The sequence below is a fragment of the Gallus gallus genome, chromosome 3 (assembly GCF_016699485.2).
Source record: "Gallus gallus isolate bGalGal1 chromosome 3, bGalGal1.mat.broiler.GRCg7b, whole genome shotgun sequence".
Classification (NCBI taxonomy): domain Eukaryota; kingdom Metazoa; phylum Chordata; class Aves; order Galliformes; family Phasianidae; genus Gallus; species Gallus gallus.
This window is the reverse complement of record NC_052534.1, coordinates 77,658,798-77,679,679: the sequence shown is the minus strand read 5'-3', so window position 1 is coordinate 77,679,679 and position 20,882 is coordinate 77,658,798. Positions and strand designations below refer to the sequence as shown.

The window sequence follows — 20,882 nt, the reverse complement described above, 5'->3', positions numbered from 1 at the left end:
TGTTTCCTTTAAGTATTTTGTTGTAAACATAAACTGTCTCACTTAAGCAATTTCCAAAAATACATATATATTTATATATATATATTTTTTTTCCCCACAGTTCTGGGCTGTTTCCACTCCTTGCCAATGCCGCTATGTCTGTCAAACCAACGTTACTGAGCCTGTATGAGATTTACTACCTCCCTTTGGGGAAAACATTGAAACCAGGACTGCAAGGACTGTTAACGGGTATTCTGCCTGGTTTAGAGGAGGGGTCCGAATATTATGAAAGGTAAGAATGGATGTGCTAATAAAGCAATATGACTGATTATTTTTTTCTTGCAACTTTTCATTAAATATTTGTAGAATTTTTTTAAAGATATATGATATTTAATTTTGTTCAGTCGTATTAATTGCAACTGAGCATTATGATGTAAGATACCTAATATTACTTATGATAAATTAACTGTTAATTGTTCCTGATGTTGGAAGACAATTGACATTAAGTAGACTTAGCGTTATAATTCAGTTCTGGAGATGTATAGCATGTTAGGAACTAGAGAAACTAGAAACCACTTGAGTCTAGAAGCATTTCTTTACTGTGCAGATGGTGGAACATTGGCTCAGAGTGCCCAGAGGCTGTGGAGTCTCCTTGTTGAAAAACTTGTTTGATGCTAAGGAGTAGTTGGACCTTCTGTAAGCAAGCAGAAGCATTTCATAAGCCAGGCTGGCTTGCTAAGTTAGATCACTGAGTCCAGGTTGCATTCGGTGGTTGAGAACATGATCAGCCACCCAAAATACAATATTAGTCTTTCGGTAAGGCTTGATTATTTATTTATTAGAATTGGGGATAGTGGCAAGGACTATGATGCATGACCTAATTCAGCTGATGACTTTGTTCTGCAGAACAAACACGCTATTGGAGAAGGTTGCCTCAGCAGTGGATCAGTCGGCATTCTATAGTGCTCTCTGGGGTAGTCTTCTCACAAGCCCTGCAGTTCGCTTGCCTGGAATCACTTATGTTCTCTCCCATTTGAATAGGAAGCTTTCCATGGAAGATCAACTCTACATAATTGGCAGTGATATTGAATTAATGGTAATGTTTTATTGGCACCAATAACATTGGTGTTAGACTTGGTTATGTAATAACATACTTCCAGGGTGGCTTAGATGTCATTTGTATCTTTGAATATAGCCTTTAAAATAAAAACATGCACGTTTATTTGTTCTACCTCCAATTAAGCTGATGTTTTGGGTATGATAAATGTTGCAAAGCTGAATTAATGTTTCAGAACTGGTTAGGTTTTGTGTAAAACTGTCCATTCATTACTTATCAGTTAAAAATTGTTGTTTTTTGTAGTTTTGAAAAATATATAGTATTGTTTTGTTCTTTAATATACTGATATTATAGAGCAAAAGTTTAGTATTTATATAGCACATGCAATCTGTTGATTGTGTTTCCTCAGTGGTAAAATAGCCATTCCTGGTTTTTATCTTGTTTAATTATTCAAAATTATTTTAAAATAGCTATAATATACATATCACTGTATTTATAAACAGTTATTTTTATTTTGTGAATGTTCAGTTATATCTACTTACAACAATTCTGTTACTTCAGGTGGAAGCAGTAAGCACATCGGTGCAAGATACCAGTGTTTTAGTACAGCGGAGCACACTGGACCTTATCCTTTTTTGTTTTCCTTTCCATATGAGCCAGGTAGGCTATTAATATAAGCCATATGAGCCAGGTAGGCTACTAATATAAGAGATACTAATTAGCAGACTCCTAAGTGTACTCTACTGCTTAATTATTAGCAGTACTTAGAAATATTTATTAATGATTTATTCTATGATTGAATAGAATCATGTGTAAGAGTTGCTCTGATAGGTTTGGTTATTCTCATGTCATGATCTTGGTCCTCGTTCTTTCTAACTTCATGCATTACCTTTTAACTTTTGTGTCCACAAACCCAGTGTAGTGTTATGTCTAATCAGGAGCTTTTAATTTGCCCTAATTTGATCTGCAAACAAGTTACCTGTTCATGTTCTGTTTCCAGCTTTAAGTGTTGAAAAGCAGTTAAAGTTGATCCTCTTAGAATAAGTGCTTCAGAACATGAAGAAATTAAAGATGATTTGTTTATTGATATAAGGTCTCTTTAATATTTTTTTCAATTATTTTTTAATATACATACATAAGGTTGATCCATACTTTCTCAGAAATTATGGAAATTCTTCACTTTCCTGTAAACAAAACTGTATTCTTTCTTTATGGAAGTGTTGTTCACGTTTATCAGTTGCTCCATGAGTATGTTGAGTGTCTCTGTTTAGGTGCTAGGATGCTTATTAATTTCTGATTTTAATATTAAGACTTATACAAACCTTCAAAACAATAATGGACAGAGGAAAGAATTTTAAATAACTTTTTATTTTTTTAACTGGATGTTAGTGTAATTTGTTTCATAGGATTTTTTTACAAGGTATTTTCATTAATTAGAAAAAAATGAGTTGTTAATGAAGTCAAGTATTTTTGCTGTTTGTAAAGGGTGCATACTATTACTAAGAGTCTACTCAAATAATAAATGTATTCTGGAAGATGAAATTAACAGTTTTTGTGCATGCTAAGCTGCTAGATTAGAGAAAGTGTTACTTTTCATAATGAAGTTGAGTCATGTTTCTAACTTCTTCAGGCAACGCGTCCCGACATGATCAGAATTTTGTCAGCAGCCCTTCACGTAGTACTGCGCAGGGATATGTCACTCAACCGAAGGCTTTATGCATGGCTTCTGGGTAGGTTTGTTTTATTAGGTAATTTGTTTTGTTTTTGACTGAAAGTTGATGAAAAATTATGTGTCCATTGGCTACGTTTTGTGTTATGGAGAAAACGATTATTGGAAAAGGGAAATACCTTTTGTATTGTTAGGAAGAAAAGCACTGTCCTTCTCTGTTGGCATAACCAATGAAGAATGTCATTCTGGAACTACTTCCTGTTACATAAATTATTTGTGCATTTTCCTGTAGCAGTGGTTGTGGGCCACCTTCAGGAAGAAAGCCCAGTGTAATAGGCCTGCATAAATGGACATGGAAAGGCAAGTTTTGTCTCCCTAAAATCTTACAGTGGAAGAAGAAACAACAGGCATTACAGCATTGGACAGTTGGAGCATAGTAGGAATGAAGGGATGAAAGTAAAACAATGTCAAAATGTATTGATACTATATTGATGGAGGATTGAATATACAAACCTTGACTTTAAGGTTCATTAAATATTTGCATGGTTGAATTAACAAATCACCAATTGCTTTAATTGGCCTTCATGGTGCCAATACAGAACTTCAACCCATTTTTGAGAGTGAAAATGGATTGATTACATGACAGACGCTTCTATCAAATGATAGATTACTAATGTAATACATGTTTATGCTTTTATATGAAAGCAGTTGATAGTCACAAAAGAGTGATAGAGAAGAAGAGGTATTTAGAAGACTTTAGTAACTACTTTGGGAATATTTAGAAAATGAGAAAACTTTAAAAAAAAATATTACTTTTATTTAGTCTTCTTGTTTTGGTTGCAGTCTTGTTTGGTTGCATGCAGATGGCCTGTTATTCTTTATGATCACTGTCAGAGCACTTTAATACGGAAGTTTAATATGGTTGTTTTAAGTTGCTGCTAAATAGAATTCTAGAATCTTCTTAGACTTTCCTTCCCTGTTTTGTTTTGGTTTTTTTCATCAATTCTGAACAAAATCTGAGGAATGGAGCGACATTCACTAAGCCTTTCTAAAAGAAATAAAATTTAAAAAAAAGTGGTTAAAAGAAAAGTTAGAAACCTTTCAAAGCGAAAGTTTATCTTCTTTTAAATTTATAATAATAAAGTTGATTTTTTGGAATATGAATGATTAGTAGATGACTAATATTCTCTCTGTATACATATTTCAGTCATATCAGTGTTTTTAGTGATTATCTGTTTATCTTTAAAATACCAAATTTTGTATCTCTTATTATTAGTACTGACATATTCTTATGAGACATAGTCCTAGAGTGTCTTCTTAGAACTATGCAGGCTTTGAACACTTATTTATTTTGTGTGATAAGTAATTTGATTGGTGGTGTTGTGTGAAGTTAAATTCTGTAACTTGTGTGCAAACTGCTTGTACGAAAGTATCAATTAGTTCCTATATTAAACTCTTTTAAATCATCTCTCTCTTGCCAACATTACTTGGACATCATCTTGGTAAGTTATCAGTGCTAGTGTGTTGATTTGTAGTTTAAAGAAATTGACAAAATATTCTGTTAAGAGACAAGTATTTATTTGCCTTGTGTTCTGTTTGCTTGAAGGTTTTGATAACAATGGTGCCCTTGTAGGACCCAGAAGTACAAGGCACAGCAATCCCGAGGAGCATGCTACTTACTATTTCAACACCTTCTCCAAGGAAATGTTAGTCCAGGTAGGCATACAATATTTTATCGTGGCACATTTAAGTAGATACTGATCAAAGTTACTATCTTTGTCTTTTGACTTGACATTTCAATTTCTGTCTTACTGTGGTATTTTTTCTCCTCTTCTGAAACCATCTCAGTGAAGAACATAGTAAATATGAGGTAATGTCATCCTTTAAAATGACAGTATGATCAGGACAAATATTAGCTTCTTGCCTGTCCTATTCTTCAATACAGCGTACATGAAAGGTGTTTGATTATAAGACCAACACACTGAAGCTTGTTCTATAACAAGTCAGAACTGGGGAGTTATTTTTACTAACATAGGTTCAGAAAATTCCTCTGCCTTGATTAGATAAACGTTACTCAGAAGCTCTGGGCATAAACGATCTTCTTTCCCTCTAGACAAGGAGGTCTTTTTTGGCTGTCCATTGATAGTTAGGAATAGTTGAGCAAGTTGACTGCCATGCTGTTTGACCCTTACAGACTTGCTACATGTGCTGAGTTTACCTAGTCTCAAGGACTGGTGTTTCTTCTCTCACAATAATTGGAGGATACAGATGTCTTTCAGGATGCTGTGTTTGATCTTGAAATCAGGTAGATGTTTTCTTATTAAGGCAATTTGATAAGGTTGGGATTTTTGTGATAGTAAGAGTTGCAGTACTATGTATAGGAATTATAGAGAGGATTTCAATATGATTTGCTGACAAAAGCATATTTAGCTCTCAATGACTTAAAGGTGAGATCCAGTGGAGAGTTAGCACTTAGTTTAAAATGAAGTTAATGAGATCTGCTGTTTTAGTGATGAGAAAGTGACCTGAATTCTAATGAAGCAAGGACATTGCTGGCCCTCTCTCATCCTTCTCTTGTCATCCTTTTGCCTCCCATGGCAGATAATTCAGAAATTATTCACAATTTTCTTTCTATACAAAATCTGGTAGGCTTTTAGCATCCTTTAGGCGCTTGTTAGAAAGTTCTGATTGTCCTTTTAAATCTGTCTATCTGTGTGTCGTAGTGTCATAAAAGCTTTTCTGTCTGAAAAGACTATAAGCAGTGTAGAGTTGATGTAGATCTTTAAGCAGGCCCAACTGCTACACTAGAGTGGGAAGTGACAATTTTTGACAATGAAGATCATTGTCTTATTTTTTTTGCTTTAAAATGTTCTCATGACATCAAAAATTTGGTCTATGTAATATGAATTAGATATGCCTTGTTAAAAAACATTTGCTGTCTTTCAGAAGACTTCAAAAATATTATTCTTTTTTGCTGCCTTCTCTATCAGTCTTCATATTCTTTTATTCCTCCCATCTTATTCACTGAGATAATGTAATGGGGATTCTGACCTTCCAAAGGCACATTGCAGTACAGAAGACTTCTCTTTCAAAGTACTGGCTGATACCACCTGATTTATAGTGCATATAAAAGCTGAATCTGTTTTCCTGCCTCATTTCCTCTCTCCTTTCTTTCTCTTCTTCAGAAGCTGAAAAAAAAAAAAAAAAAAAGAATTAATTTCAACTCAGAGCAATGTCGGCAGCAGAGAAAACTGAACTGAATCTGTAGCAGTTTAGTTGGGCTATTTTTAATTCTACAGCTTGTACCCTAAACTGCTCCAATGTAGAAACTCAGTTTTTTTGTTTATTTTGAAGTTGTCATTGCTGTCTCTTCAACTTAGTCAAGAAAGTAATTTACAACATAGACGTGTGTGCTAGATGGACAGATTATTGTTTATTTGTTCCTTAAATTCTACATCTGCCTGCCTTACATTCTCAACCAGTGTCTTCGTTACTTCTCTTGTTGTCTTTTTTTTTCAAGAAACTGTGAGACATTACCTATTTAGAATATGTTACTGGGCATTCTCTATTTTCTTTTGACCCTTAGTATATACTTGTTAATATTTCTGTAGATGAGAATTTTATCTCATAGGCAAAGCTGAGAGAATATTAAAGCTTGGAGACAATGAGCTGCAGTGAGATAATGGTTTCCAGTACTGAGAATTTTCCATTTTTATGCAGCTCTGCTGATTTCTTCAAAAACTGTTTTCTGTTTGGTCTTTCTTTTTGCTGTTTTGCTATTGTCCTTTGTAGGCCATGACTGGAATATTACAAGTGAATGGACACGGAGAAGAAAGCACGTTAATGCAAGACTTAAAGCCTTTTCGAATTCTTATCAGTTTGCTGGATAAGCCTGAACTAGGTAATTTTCATTTTACTACTTCTCGTCTTTATTTTGTTTTACGTGACTTTGCATAAGTGTTTTTTTTCTTCTGTTAGTCAAATTAAAACAAAGCTGTATTCCTAATGACAGCGTTAGTATCAGCCAGTTAGCTGGATTTCTAGATCTTCCAAGCTAATAATTGCATGTGGTTGTTAGATTTATCTTCATTCGAATGCACGTTCTTTTACATTCACCACAGGGAACAGGAAGCTGAAGTCAGGCAGAAATAAATGTACATTGAAAGGAATGCAAATAGGTTCTTTCTCATTTCTTTATTCAAATAGAGACTTTACAGTTTTGAATCTCTGGTGTTGCTTTTGGGAATAATATGGTCATTCTGCTAATGTACACATAGAGATCAGAGATATTAGCACCAAAACGCTTTATTACAAAATTATTATCTGTAAGGAAGCAAATATTACTTTATTTTTATTTTTATTTTTTCCACTGTTTTAAATGTTAAAATGTGATTTTCAGCAGGTAAGTGTAAAGGACTGAGAATGAAAGTAGATGAGATGAAAGAACTGACAACAATTAAGCCTTTTTCTTTATTACAACAGTTTTAGGGGTGACTAAAAATTAGCAGAATTTTCCACGTCTGCCATAAGATTTGAGAGCAGAGTAATAAAGGCTTAAAAATGCATCAGTTGTAAGGGTGCAACTTGAGAAGGAAGTGGTTCAGACAGACTACAAAGAACAAAGTATCTGACAAGAATTTGTTGTCTTTCTGATAATTTGTGATTTCTGGGGTCAGTTTATATTTTCAGAGGCAATGTGCACACGAAGGTAAGTGAAGCTCTGAGAATTCTTTCAGCAAAGTGACACAGAAGAAGCTTGTAAGATTTCAGCTTGACTCAGTGATCGTACTGTCACTGAAGGCAGTTAAATGAGGCTAAACAACATGACCAGAAAGCAAATATTTCAAGCAGGATCACTTTTTGAACTAATCAACTAATTGTTTGCAATTGGAGTCTGCAGTTGTTTGTTTGTTTGTTAATTATTTTTATTCCCTTAAAATCTGGAATTTAGCTCAGATTTAAAGGTGACAGTATTTAAAAGAAAAAAAAATTAAAAATCCCATCTTTCTACCTGGAATTAAACAAAATCATGCCTTGATTTAAAGGGACGATGTTCAAAATATTTTATCTGGCATTATTTGCTTTTAAATGTTTGAGTATGTTTTTCTGTACATTAACAGCATGAGCTAGCCTCTGTGCAGGTATTCCGAAACAGTTGTTTAAAAGCTACCTCTGATTAGGAATCTATAAAGTCGTGTTTACATGAAGCTAATAATACCTCAGAGTCTGCTTGAACATGTGCTATGCTAATGTGTTTTGCTTTTGAACTTGATGTGTTTGTACCCGAGCAATCATTGTATACGTATGGGAAAAAAAATCCTCTTGTGATTTATTATAATTCTGGTTATTGTAATTGCCTGTTTATTTCTAGAAAGAAAAAAAAAGAAGCCCAAACAGTTTTCTGAAATTTACATAGTTTATGAAATTGAATGAAAAGAATTTTGTGGCTTCGGTAACCACTGGTACTTAATGATTTGTTAAGTTTCACATGTGCATTGCTGTGGTGTTATAACTTACCAGACTGTCATTGCTGGTATTTCTCTTTAGGCCCTGCCATCCTAGAGGATGTGTTGATTGAAGTATTTCGTACATTGTATACACAGTGCAAAACAGAGCTGGAGCTGCAGGCAGAGCCTTCTTTCAACAAAGATCACACGCAGCTAAGCAGGTGAATGATACGTGGAACGTATTCTGTATTTAAAAAAAAAAAGCCTTTTTGTGTCTGAAAGCATGCTGTATCTAGGCCATGATTGCAAAGCGTGCGAGACTGTGACCTTGTTTTCTTCCTGATATGGGTTCCATTGATAGCAATTGCAACTTCTGTGATCTGTGCTAAGGTCTGCAGGGATATTGCTTTTTTTTCTCAGTATGTTTTTTTTTTCAGTATGTTGCTGGGCTTTATTATAGAATAAAATTGAAGACAGAAGTATAAAAAGGATTTTAAGATTTCAGATGAGTGTCTTAAAATGCACGAGAGGGAAGCTCCAAGTGGGGGAGGAACAACTATGGGAGTGATCATGAGAAAACAGACAGGAAGGTTGGCAACCATGCAGAGACATGGGTGTACAGAGCCCACTGGTATACCGAACCCTAAGGCAGGGTTGGAGTTGGGGGAGATGGTGATTCATCAGTATCAATTGTTGGTGGATAAACTTGATGTGTGGTTAACTGACTCAGAAATTAAGCATAAAAATGTAAAATGTTCCTTTTATTTTCTTTTAGCAAACTGAGGGAAAACAAGAAAACAGCAGAATTGATCAAGACTGCCAATCTTCTATTCAATTCCTTTGAGCCTTATTATATGTGGGATTACATTGCTCGTTGGTTTGAAGAGTGTTGTAGGTAGGACATAATACTTTCTCCCTGTGGATGTAAAATTGAAGTTATCTTTTGTTTTGTAGCATTTTTTTTTCCTTCTTGTTTTCTTCATAGAACTTAACCTAATGTAAATGTGATCATCTAGGCTGTAAGTGTGACTAACCTGATTATCTTCTATGACAAGATGACCCACTTAATAGATGAGAGAAGCTGTGAATGTTGTTTATCTGAATTTTAGTAAAGCGTTCAACACAGTTTTTCACAGTATTTTTGAGAAGCTGCTGCTCATTTCTTGGGAGGGTGTACAGTGTGGGTAAAGAACTGCCTCATTGATCAGGCTCAAAGAGTACTGGTGAACGAAGTTAGATTCAGTTGCAAATGACCTGTGGCATTCCCCAGGGCTCAGTGCTGAAGACAGTTCTGTTTAACATTTTTATCAGATCTGGATGAGGGGATGGGCTGTTGATCTTGAGGGTAGGAATTCACTGCAGAGGAATCTGGGTAGGATGGATCAATGAGCTGAGTCCAATCACAGAACATTAACCAAGGTTCAGTGCTAGGTCCTACACTTGGGTCACAGCAACCGTATGCAATGCTGTGGGCTTGGGGAAGAGAGGATGGAAAGATGCCTGACAGAAAAGGACCTAGGCTTACTGATTGACAGCTGGTGAATGTGAGCCAGAAGTGTGCCCATGTGGCCAAGAAAGCCAATGGTATCCAGGCCTGCACTGGGAGTTGTGCAGCCAGCAGGGTTAGGGAAGTGATTGTCCCTTTGCTCTGCACTGGCAAGACTGCACCTGGAAGCACTGCAGCTTCCTTTTGTTTAGCAAACAAAACTAAACAAAACTTTGGCTGAATTTATGTCCCACCAGCCTCATGAATGAATTGGAGAAACAGATTCCTTTGTTCATATCCTTTATAATACCTTCAGACAGCAACGTGCTTTCAGAGGAGGTTTTTTTTCCTGTCTAAATTATAAAACCCATCTTGTTGATTGTAAAGCAATGCAGGCATTTGACAGTGAAGTGAATGTTCAGATGAGCTTGTTTTGTTTTATTCTTGTGCAGCTTTAAAGCTTCGTGGGCCTTTTATTTTCTCTTGGTTATTTTTATTTTAAATTTTTAATGCCTTGGCTTTAGATCTCTTCAGAATAACTATTTTTAGTGTCCCTGTTCCTTTATTTCTGTTATTGGTGACCATGTTTGTGGCATAAAATGTTGCTGTAAGTGGTGATGTACAAAAACAATTTTCTTCAGCTTGCATTTAATTATTTTATGAATAAAGGTCCTTCTACAGTGAAAGGATGCTTGCATGCTTCCAGCAGAAGCCACAAGTGGGTCAAGTGAGATACTTACAAACGAGGAGTCTCCTTTTTCTGTTAAGGATTGTCTTTCATGTGAACGGCTTTGTATTAACTTACAGTAATGTGGTTAATAGAAGAGAAGAAAGAATGACGTCTAAACTTTGTTTGAATTTTGCAGGAGGACATTACATGCCAGACTTCAAACTGGGCCTGCAGGTGGTAATGAACAATCTGAGTTACCCCTGACAAATTTCTGCTTGTTAGTGGATTTTTTGTTGGATATAGTTTCTTTGGTAAGAACTGCTTTATTTGTTGCTAATACTGCAATACTGTATGTTTAAAGTTTATGGAAATAGCCTATCTGCTTTGTTAAATTTATTTAATTGTTGGGCATCTATAAAGGAAGTTATGATTCTTATACCTGAAACTTTTTTTGTTGTTTGTCCTCTGTTTCCTTCCTCAAAATGGCACTGTATTAATTACAAGCATAGTCTTCTGTAGCTTTATTTGTCAGCTTAGATACGCAACTTTCTTTAAAGACTCTTAAATGTCATGATAATGTATTATCTGTTGGCATTGCTTAATGTAGCAATGACTGTTGAAACTGTTTTGCTTTCTATACTGTCTTTCTTCAATTCTTTGCTTTCTCATTTCAAAGCCTACTAGAAGCATGAGAGTGCTGTGTCAGGTATGGCAATCAGCCTGTTTTCCATTTATTTATACTTATTACACTTTTGTTTATCTTTTTTTTTTTTTTTGCTGTTGTTATTAAATTTGTATGTTAAGATTATTAAAATAATAGTGTTATTCTTTAGTTTTATTAAAATACATTGTAAAGTGTGTGTAGTGAGCATGCTGTACAGTTCTGAAAAAAATAAGTGTATTTGTTGGTTACTCACTTGTAAAGTTAATTTTCTAAATTTTTGTAAGTATGTAGTTCTTATTCTCAGATGTTAAGATTTTCATTTTCTTTCTTTTTTTTTTTTTTTTTTTCCAATGTATTTAGAACACAGTTAATCAGCTGGCAAGTAACATTGTTATAGCAAATAATTTTAAGGTGGAGTTTGTGTTACAATGCCTGAGATGTACTATTTCTTTTTCAGGAGACTTACATTGAAATACAGACAGAACACTTGCCTCAGCTGTTGCTCAGAATGATTTCTGCATTGACGAGCCATCTTCACACTTTGCACTTGTCTGAGCTTACTGATTCTCTCAGACTCTGCTCAAAGATCCTTAGTAAGGTTCAACCTCCACTGCTCTCTGCAGGTGTGGATGGTACACTGCAGCTTCCTAGTGGACACAGCAGCTCCATCAAAGAATGGGAAAATAAAAAGGGAAGTGATTATGTTGTGCAGTGTCTGGGGAAAAGAATGGTACTTTTTTTGTGTTTGTCTGTTTTCCTTTAGTGAAAAGTGGGTTTTCTCTGTCAGTGTTGGACTACCTAGTTTTCATTAGATTTAGCTTAATACTCAGGAATATATATAAAACTTGGATCATCAAAAGAAATTACATCATTGTTGTAAAGTGTTAATTCTTAAGATTTTTTACATAGATTTAATATTACATATATATAGTATTATAATTTGGAAGTGTTTCAGAGTAAGTAACTAAAACAGCTATTTGAAGTTGTAATGCACTTCAGTAGTCTGATGTTGTACAATAACTGGACTTGAAAGAAGTCTACACTTTGCTTATCTATCTGGCACATGCTAGTTCTCCTCTCACTCAATTTATGTGCATCAGATTAATGCTTATCAGTTGTTTTACTGTCAAGTTCTTAGAATAAATAAATAAATATTTAATAAAGAAATAGAAGATACGAACCAATTAGCAATTATTTCTATTCCAACATTTTTGTTTAACATGTTCCGTGCAACCAGAGCACTTTAAGGTATGTTAAGTGGCATGCCCTGAAATCCTTCCTCTCTGACAGATGCAGCTGAAGAACGTAGAGGAACATCAGGCAGTGACTGAGATGGCAAGTGATAGGTGGAGGTCACTGCTTAAAGCAGTGATTTCAAAGTTAGATTCTGCTTTAAATCTAGGTCAGGTTGCTTGGGATCATATCTAGCTTGGTTTGGAATATCTCCAAAAATGAAGATTCCATGACTTCTCTGTACAGTTGGTTTGCACTGTTAGATTATTCTAATGAGGGTTGGGATTTCCATATGAATCATAGAATCATAGAACCACAGAGGTTGGAAAAGACCCCCAGGATCATCCAGTCCAACCATTCACCCATCACCAATGGTTCTCGCTAAACCATGTCCCTCAACACAACGTCCAAACGTTCCTTGAACCCCTCCAGGCTCGGTGACTCCACCACCTCTCTGGGCAGCCCATTCCAGTGCCTGACCACCCTTTCAGAGAAGTAGTATTTCCTAACGTCCAGCCTGAAGCTTCCCTGGCGCAGCTTGAAGCCATTCCTTCTAGTCCTATCACTAGTCACCCAAGAGAAGAGGCTGACCCCCAGCTCACCACGCCTTCCCTTCAGGCAGTTATAGAGAGCAATAAGGTCTCCCCTGAGCCTCCTCTTCTCTAGACTGAACAATCCCAGCTCCTTCAGCCGCTCCTTGTAAGGCCTGTGCTCCAGACCCCTCACCAGCTTGTTGCCCTTCTCTGGACACGCTCCAAACTTGAGCACAGTATTCTAGATGTGGCCTTAAAACTGCTGTACAGAAGGGAATAATCTCTTCCCTTGACATGCTGGCTGCACTTCTGCTAATACAGTCCAGTACGTGAACTTCACCAAAAGGATATTCTGCTGACTCAAGTTCAGCTTGTCCAGTAGGAATCCTTTATCCATCCTTTATTCAGGATCCTATCCTTATCCTTTCTAGCCAACTTAGTGGCCTTTCTAGCCAGCTTGCAGTGAGTTTCTTTTTAATAAAAGTCTGTTTTGATTGGGTTGTCCCTTGAACCTTCACAGGCTTTTTTCTTTCAATTATAACCTTCTGATGTGCAATTGTGGCTTTTGCTGAAAGAGACAATGGAATTAATTTCCATATTTCTAGTCTCTTGTATTTATTATTATATATTCAAAAGATAGTGTCACCTATTAAGTCTTTCCAAGCATTTTAGTATGTGTTGACATGGGAGGCATTGAAAGTCATCTCAGACAAATTTTCTTGATGATTCTTACTTAATTTCTGGTAAAGCAAGATGTAATGCACTACATGTAATGATGTCTATGTTGTTTTTACTTGTTTGGAATTTTAGGTTATCCCAAACTCTGTATTTAAGATTTGTACTTGATAAGGTATCAGACAGCAAGACAGGACTTCTGGGCCTGTTAGATATCAGCCAGCATCTGTTGTCTTTGGTAAAAGAGCTCAATGAGAAGCCTGTAGGCATGATCTTTACCTGCATTTAGTCCTTTTAATGAATTCATTTCTGTTTGAACTGTGTCTCTATTCACCTCGTGCTCACCAGCAAATAGAGACTGTGCTAACAGTTCCCAACAAGGCCACAGGAGGCTAAAGTAGCACAAAAAGCCACTGTGGGATCTTTTTGAGTTTATTCATTAGTTATGCACATGTTCTGAACTGATACAGAATTGAGAAATGTAGTATTTCCTGAAGAACTGTTGTATCTGGAGCAGCCCATCTTGTTTCTTGGAGATTGTTAAGCATTTCCAATTAGAAAGAAAAAAATAGCTCTGAAATGAAAGGTGCTTGGTTTTTTTGTTTTGCTTTTTGTCCCCACCCCCCCCCCCCCCCCCCCCTCCCCCCCCCCCATAATTATAACCTTTTATTTGAGAGATATACCTAGATTCCAGACCACAGTATAGGTACAGAAAAGGAAAGAAGCTGAAGTTAATTCTTAAATGCATGCACAGTTTAAGATTCCATCCAAATTTAATAGACAATTTGTAATGCAAAGTGAATGTACTGGTATAACTGTGGAAGCATGAAGAGTGTTTTTTAGATTATGAAAGCTCTTATTCTTCATTCTTACACCTGCATAGCTCATCTCTTTTTTTTATTTTGACAATATATCATTGTGATGTTGCATGATATTGATTGATCCTGCATTCCCAATGATAAGAAATTTAGTAGTTGTTGTTCTTGAATCGCTAGTGTATATGTAAACTATTAGATTTCAATGATGAAATGTCTAATCATTTGCTTGTACAATGGGATCTTCAAAAGCATTATCAAAGAAGTGTATACATTTCTACTCTTAAGTCTTCCCATTCTTCTTTCTTGATATCTTTCTTACCTCCTTTGCATGCAGTCATTCTTTACTCTGATCAGAAAACTGCTGTAGTCCTAAGATATCTCAGCTTTTTATAGATGAACATGCTAAAATCTAAAGTATAACAAGAATCTTACCAGCTCAAATGACCACAGACAGCATCATTCGGTCTTCTGCTTGCTGCTAGAATTGAGGGTGTTTCTTTTATGTATGAATATTTTGGTTTATGACACATTATAAATAAATAGTACCTGTGCATGTGCATTTCAGAGTTCTTTGAATATTATTTCTGTTAAAGTTTTCTTCTTTTCATAATCACTTCTATTCTTAAAGTATTTTGCTTGATAAGCAGTGCTTTTCAAACTGTTTCTTATCATTTGATCTGCCAAGCTTACTGAAAGAGCCCATAAAAGTTCTTAACAATGTACGTTACTTTGCAGAAAACGTGTTTATATGAATAGATTTAAAACTGGGGAATACATTTGTGACAAATATTTTCTTACTAATAAATAACCCATTTTAAACAGTCATTTAACTTCTATCTTAATTAGGTGCCATCAGTTTCTCTTGAGAATCCTAATGATGTGTTTGAAGATGGTGAAAATCCTCCAAGCAGCCGATCATCAGAAAGTGGATTCACAGAGTTTGTACAATACCAGGCAGATACTACTGATGACATTGACAGAGCACTAAATGAAGGTCACGGTGCATCTGGCATTGCTATTATAGGTAGCACATCCTCAGAGACTGAGACAGCATCAACTGTGGGATCTGAGGAAACGGTTGTCCAGCCTCCTTCCATAGTAACACAGGGAACAGCAACTCGAAGTGGGAAAACGATACAGAAGACCGCAATGCAGTGTTGTCTGGAGTATGTCCAACAGTTTCTAACCAGATTTATCAACCTGTATATCATCCAGAGCAATTCCTTTTCTCAGCCCTTAGGGACAGAGCTTCCGGTAGACCCTGCTAGAGAGCAAGGACAGACCACAAAATGGGATAGAGAACCACAAGGAGATGCTAAGGTGAAAAAAATGAACAAGAAAAATTCACCAAAAGAATACCTTCCTGCCTTTATTGCTGCTTGCCAGCTTTATCTTGAATGTTCAAGCTTTCCCGTTTACATTGCTGAAGGAAACCGGACTTCAGAATTACATCCTGGCAAGCCTGAAGTTGGTAAGCTGGACTCTGTTCTGCATTTCTAAAGTTCTTGCTTTCAAAACATTTTTAAAATAATAGTGTTAATTCTTTGTGTGTGCTGCTGTTTACCATTCCCCTCAGAAATGCAAGTTTCCTTCTTTGTCAGTTTGTTTGCTTTTTGAAAGCTAAACTCTTTCTTCATAGATTTCTTCAGGAACAGTGCTAGCATGGGATTTGAAACCAATTAGAATTGGGATAACAAATATGAATTATACAAACTGAAGCCTGAGAGTAGGACGTAGACTTTCAAGTGTTTCCTTTTTACTGCATGAATCCAGGAATGTTTTGTAATAATCTTTTATAACATGACCCTGAAATATGTAATTAATGGTGGCTTTTTTTTTTCTTTTCAAATACTGCTAGGCTAGAATTGAGAGTTGTGGCAGATGAATGAGAAAACTTTGAAATATCAGCTACCTGTTTATTACATTTCTGTACATTTTCTGATCATTATTGTCTTGTGAGTTCCAAAAGAGAAAGCCCATAAAACTTGAGTAATAACTTGTATCTCAAGAACATGAAGGCAGTACTTCTAGGAATCCCATTCACTTTACTAAGTGTCTTAAATTTGTATTGCTCATTTGCCATCTGAGCTTTCTCATTTGTAGTGTTGCATTTGGTGTCTGTTATACAGTTCAGCTTTAAGGAGTACGCATAAATTGCAGGTGGTTGAGGTTAAATTAAAGGGTTGGGTTTTGCTTCAGATGTGAACATAAATTGTGCAGAATGGCAGACAGGGAATGGGACTGTAAAGCTTTCCTGGGAGCCCTGCTTCCTATAGCAGCTGCTGGCAGGATGGAAAACAGGAGAAGGTAGTTCCTGTAATTCACACACCAGCCTTTTCTTTATCTATTGCTAAGTTTCTTTACTGCAGTGGAAGCTGTTATTATTGAAGGGTTCCTAAGTTTAGAAAATGCTTTTCAGTTATATTGATGATGACTCAATTGCCTTTAATCAATAGCGAGAGTCCTCAGTCTGTTTATGTGAAAGAGCCAAATTAATCCTGTATTGAGAGAATGTAACTGTACTTAAAATTTGCTGCATTCTGATTTTCTCAAATAATTGTGCTATTATTAATTGACTCAATTCCATTCTTAACATCTTCAATCTCAAAGTAATGTTTGTATCTGTAAACAGTAGAATGTTATGTGGGATTGTTAGGTATATTTTTGCTCTAAACTATTTGGCAGAATTATTATACAAATTAGAAATCGCCTTAATTCTAAGTAGATGCTGAATTTGTGCCTTGTAGGTAACATGACTTCATGTGTGTCTAATTGTAGAACTGTTTAACTATTTTAAGAAGTCTTTCTGGTGTTGTCAGAAAAATTAGTTTGGCATCCCTAAGGTAAAAGGGTGCATTATTCACTTGAGTTGACTGTGAACTGTGTATAAAGAAGCTGACTTCAGAGAAAAAATCTTAGATTATTAGGATAGTGTGTGGTATTAAGTGAGGGAACAATTAGAAGGAGAAAGCAACAGCCAACATAGAAAGCAAAGTCTGATCTAATAGGATCAATCTTCTGACACTGAAAGCATCAGTTTTTGCAGATTTATTTTGCAGAATTATTACAGACTATAAGTTGCACTATTGAAACGTGATTTTCTGATTAAGAATGCCCTGAAGGTGGGCAGTGAATGAAGAGAGATGCAATCTACTAAAAGTACAGTTTTGCCTAAAGTATGAAATTGTGTGGATGCAGTTCTACACAATGTATTTTTCTCTTCCTTCTTCAAATTTTCTGGTTTTTAGTTACTAAATATTTGAAGTGTTACAAGATTACGTTCTTGATTAGCTAATTTTTGGACAGATACATCAAGAAGTATCTCTCCTGTGTTCACTTTACTGAACACATTTGGTGACAAGGTTGAAAAATGAAAGATAAAGTACAAATGTGCTGATGGCTACAAAATATAGAAGAAAAAATTCATAGCAGAATTGCTGTTAAATGAAAATATATATCTGATTTTTATTTCAGACTGTGAACAAGTGCAGCCCCCACTGTGGCTTCAGACTTTAATGAATGCTTGCAAGCAAGCAAGTGATTTCAGCGTTCAAGGCGTAACTATTTCCCTTGTGATGGACTTGGTTGGATTGACTCAATCTGTTGCGCTCGTCACTGGAGAAAATTTGAACAACGTGGAAACAGCTCAGCCTCTTAGTCCTAACCAGGGAAGAGTGGCTGTGGTCATCAGACCTCCTCTTACACAAGGCAATCTGAGATACATGGCTGAAAAGACAGATTTCTTTAAGGTACAGCACAGCACCTCACTGATGCTTTCTTTATACTTTTTTCTTGACTGATGAGGACTGACAGTTGTTGCCAGTTAGCCATTCTTGATTTGATAAACAAGATTTCCTTGCTGAGTGCTCTGATAACAGTTGTAATCCGTGTTGACTTCTAAATGAATATATGTAGTAATTTTTTGCACTATGATTGTTTTACTGGCTACTTGGGTGAAAACACTTGTTTGAATCTATATCTTGAAATTGTAAATGAGAGCTGATTGAACATAATCATTAACTAGGAAAGGTATGAAGTGGAGATAGATATACATGATTTAAGACTCTGGTAAACCATGCTTTGCATTTTTGATTACCTTTTGTAAATTACAAATGTAAATCAGGAGCAGGGTATGTTATGTAGTTAATTATTTTCAAGTGGAGATTTATTTCTGGAGATACCTGTGAGTTGTGACTCGTAACAGGATTTCTTTGTGTGGTTAGCTATTGCAGTGTTTCAAATAGCTACATATGTTCACATAATTAAAACAGAACAGTTTTATAGATTGCCTCTTTGTCATATGCCATCATCAGATACATTTCCCATAACTGCATAGAACTCAGCATAGTTCAGAACAAAACAAGGCATGATACTCATTCACTTGTCTCTCTTGCAACTTCTGTTTTCATGTGCAAAGCATATAGCTTTAACTCTCTGGGACCAGTTGGGTGATGGAACTCCTCAGCATCATCAGAAGAGTGTGGAGCTCTTCTACCAGCTGCACAACCTTGTTCCATCTTCTAGCATTTGTGAAGATGTTATTAGTCAGCAGCTGACTCATAGAGACAAGGTAAGTTGTTCATGTGCTTACTGAAAGATGGCTTAAGTTTGTTTAATACTAGTGAAATATATTTGGAAATAGGACTTGTTACCTCAGTGGAGGATGTAAATAAACTTCAGTATTTAAAAAATGTTGTATTGTATTGGCAAGTTTGTTTCAAATGTTAAAAATATTCTTATCTTACATGCAGTATATTGGATTCTTCCACCCTGACACCATGACCTTCTTTCCTATACTCTCACTTACAAGAAACTTTCACCTAATCTCTGTATCTGATCTCTGTTTTCATGATGTCTTGGTGTTTCAGAAACGTCTAAAAAGTGTTCTTAATGGTAGTTCTCTTCGCAACTCCTCTTTCCCTGAACAGCTTCTTTACTTTTAAGCACACTTCATTTTGCTGTATCCTTACCACCCTTTTTTCTGATCACTGGTGTATTCTTTCCTATTTCACCTGACTCTTGCATCTTGCTCTAATAATTTGTCTAAAGCAGTGTCTGTGCTTTTCTCTTTCTTTACCTCCACAATACGTGGAGAAAGAGAGAGGGAAAATATAAAGTTTTTTTTGTAACTGCTTTGCCTCTGTCACTTTTCTCATAGGGGGGACTTTGATTTCTTCTCTCTTAAGACAGCACTGTGTGGATCCCTGTCTCTGGGTCAAGGTGTCCTCCTTAACTGTCTTTCTGTTTGTCACTGTCTTCCATGTAAAGCATGAGATTTGCTTTCAGTTCTTACCCTTTCAGCGAGAAACTCAGTGAGTCTGCTGCATCTGATGGTATTATTTTGTTTTTGCCTTATATCCATTTGCTTTTTTGACAGCAAGAAGTTTCTTTTCTTGTCTTTCTGACCATTCATGTGTTATCTGATTGTGGTTCTTTCTGTAAGAATAAATGTAAATATCAGAGAATAGAGTAGCTTTTGAGTGTATTTTATGTGCAGATCCCAAGAGCTGTGCTGTGTGTTTGAGTTTCATCTTCTGATATTTCTCTTCATCAATTATTTGCATTCCTTTGAGATTCTTTTCCCCTTTCAGGAAGCAAGGAGGTTACAGTAACTAGGTATCCTCATTGAAGAGTCTTCTTTACAGTTATGTGGCCCCTCTCTTTTGTAGTTATATCATTGAAAGAATTGAATGCTGGGTGTTCACATTTACCTGTTCTACAGGCTATCTACTAAACTGCTGTAATAGTAATTGCTAGGGTTGGTTTGTTTTGCATCTGTCCATGGGAAATATGGTGCTTGCCTAATCCTCTCTAAGTGACATGGCACCTGAGATCTGAGTGCTCTGTGCACCTTTCTTCAGTATGCTGCTAAAGCTTCTCTTTCCTTGAAGGTCTTTATTTTCCATCACTGCCTCCTGTAAACAACCATGGAGTACAATTTGAACAGAACCTCTTAGTGAAAAGAATTCTGCTTCTTTGCATTAGTGCCTTAAACTCTTACATAAGTGACCTGTGTTCACAACCCCAGCAGAATGAATTATAGGTCACTCCTTGCTTACAAGCATTGAAATTTTCAGGCTGTGTTCTGGGTCAGGCTGCCCATCTGCCTTTCTACCAGGGTAACCATGTCAACAAAAGCAACTGTGAGCCAGTTTGTTAATCACTGCAATTCACAATTTGGCATTTTGATAAAACTGATAGTGAGTTATAGTTTAAAGTATTTTACTGGTCTGCAAACTGCTGTGCGACATTCAGTCATTTTTGCTAAATATAAAGTGAAGAGAGTAACTTACATCTTACTGGCATGGATTGCAAGGGCTTGCATGGAGTCCTCATGGAAGTGGAATTTTCTCTTTATTCAGCAAATTTTAGCAAACAGTTTTGTGCAACTGTAGATACTGCAGCAGCAATATCTAATATATTTTTTTCCCCTAGAAATCACATTTTTTCTAAATAAATGCTTTTCTTTCCAATGTCCTGTTTCATTTTTAAGTGAGCATCTGATGCAATGCACCGTGTGCATTTTATAGTTCTTATTTTTTGTAGCTTTTACTTAAAATTTGTGTTGAAGTGGCAGCAGGTGTTAGTTGTTGCAAAGCTTAAACCGCATGTTATAAAATAGGTCTGGAAGTATGATTGTCACTGTTATCG

At 36.0% G+C, this 20,882-nt stretch overlaps 1 protein-coding gene across 11 annotated transcripts in view; it reads left to right on the top strand.

Annotated features, from left to right (window-relative positions):
• The window catches only part of DOPEY2 (dopey family member 2), a 61,773-nt gene that overhangs the window by 13,191 nt on the left and 27,700 nt on the right, over positions 1–20,882 (top strand). For 7 of the 11 annotated variants that reach the window (XR_006938682.1, XM_046939064.1, XM_015284718.4 and 4 more), the window contains 14 exons: positions 101–271; positions 886–1,075; positions 1,598–1,696; positions 2,667–2,766; positions 4,312–4,421; positions 6,498–6,606; positions 8,253–8,373; positions 8,928–9,047; positions 10,505–10,619; positions 10,985–11,014; positions 11,430–11,663; positions 15,078–15,702; positions 17,706–17,980; positions 18,649–18,801. Coding sequence is in view for 10 of the 11 variants with exons in the window: in XM_046939064.1 (XP_046795020.1) it covers positions 101–271; positions 886–1,075; positions 1,598–1,696; positions 2,667–2,766; positions 4,312–4,421; positions 6,498–6,606; positions 8,253–8,373; positions 8,928–9,047; positions 10,505–10,619; positions 10,985–11,014; positions 11,430–11,663; positions 15,078–15,702; positions 17,706–17,980; positions 18,649–18,801 (2,452 nt within the window). In the remaining variant the exon portion in view is untranslated. The remainder of the gene's footprint in view (positions 1–100; positions 272–885; positions 1,076–1,597; positions 1,697–2,666; positions 2,767–4,311; positions 4,422–6,497; positions 6,607–8,252; positions 8,374–8,927; positions 9,048–10,504; positions 10,620–10,984; positions 11,015–11,429; positions 11,664–15,077; positions 15,703–17,705; positions 17,981–18,648; positions 18,802–20,882) is intronic. The other 4 variants (XM_046939065.1, XM_046939063.1, XM_046939066.1 and 1 more) reach the window with 2 other exon arrangements.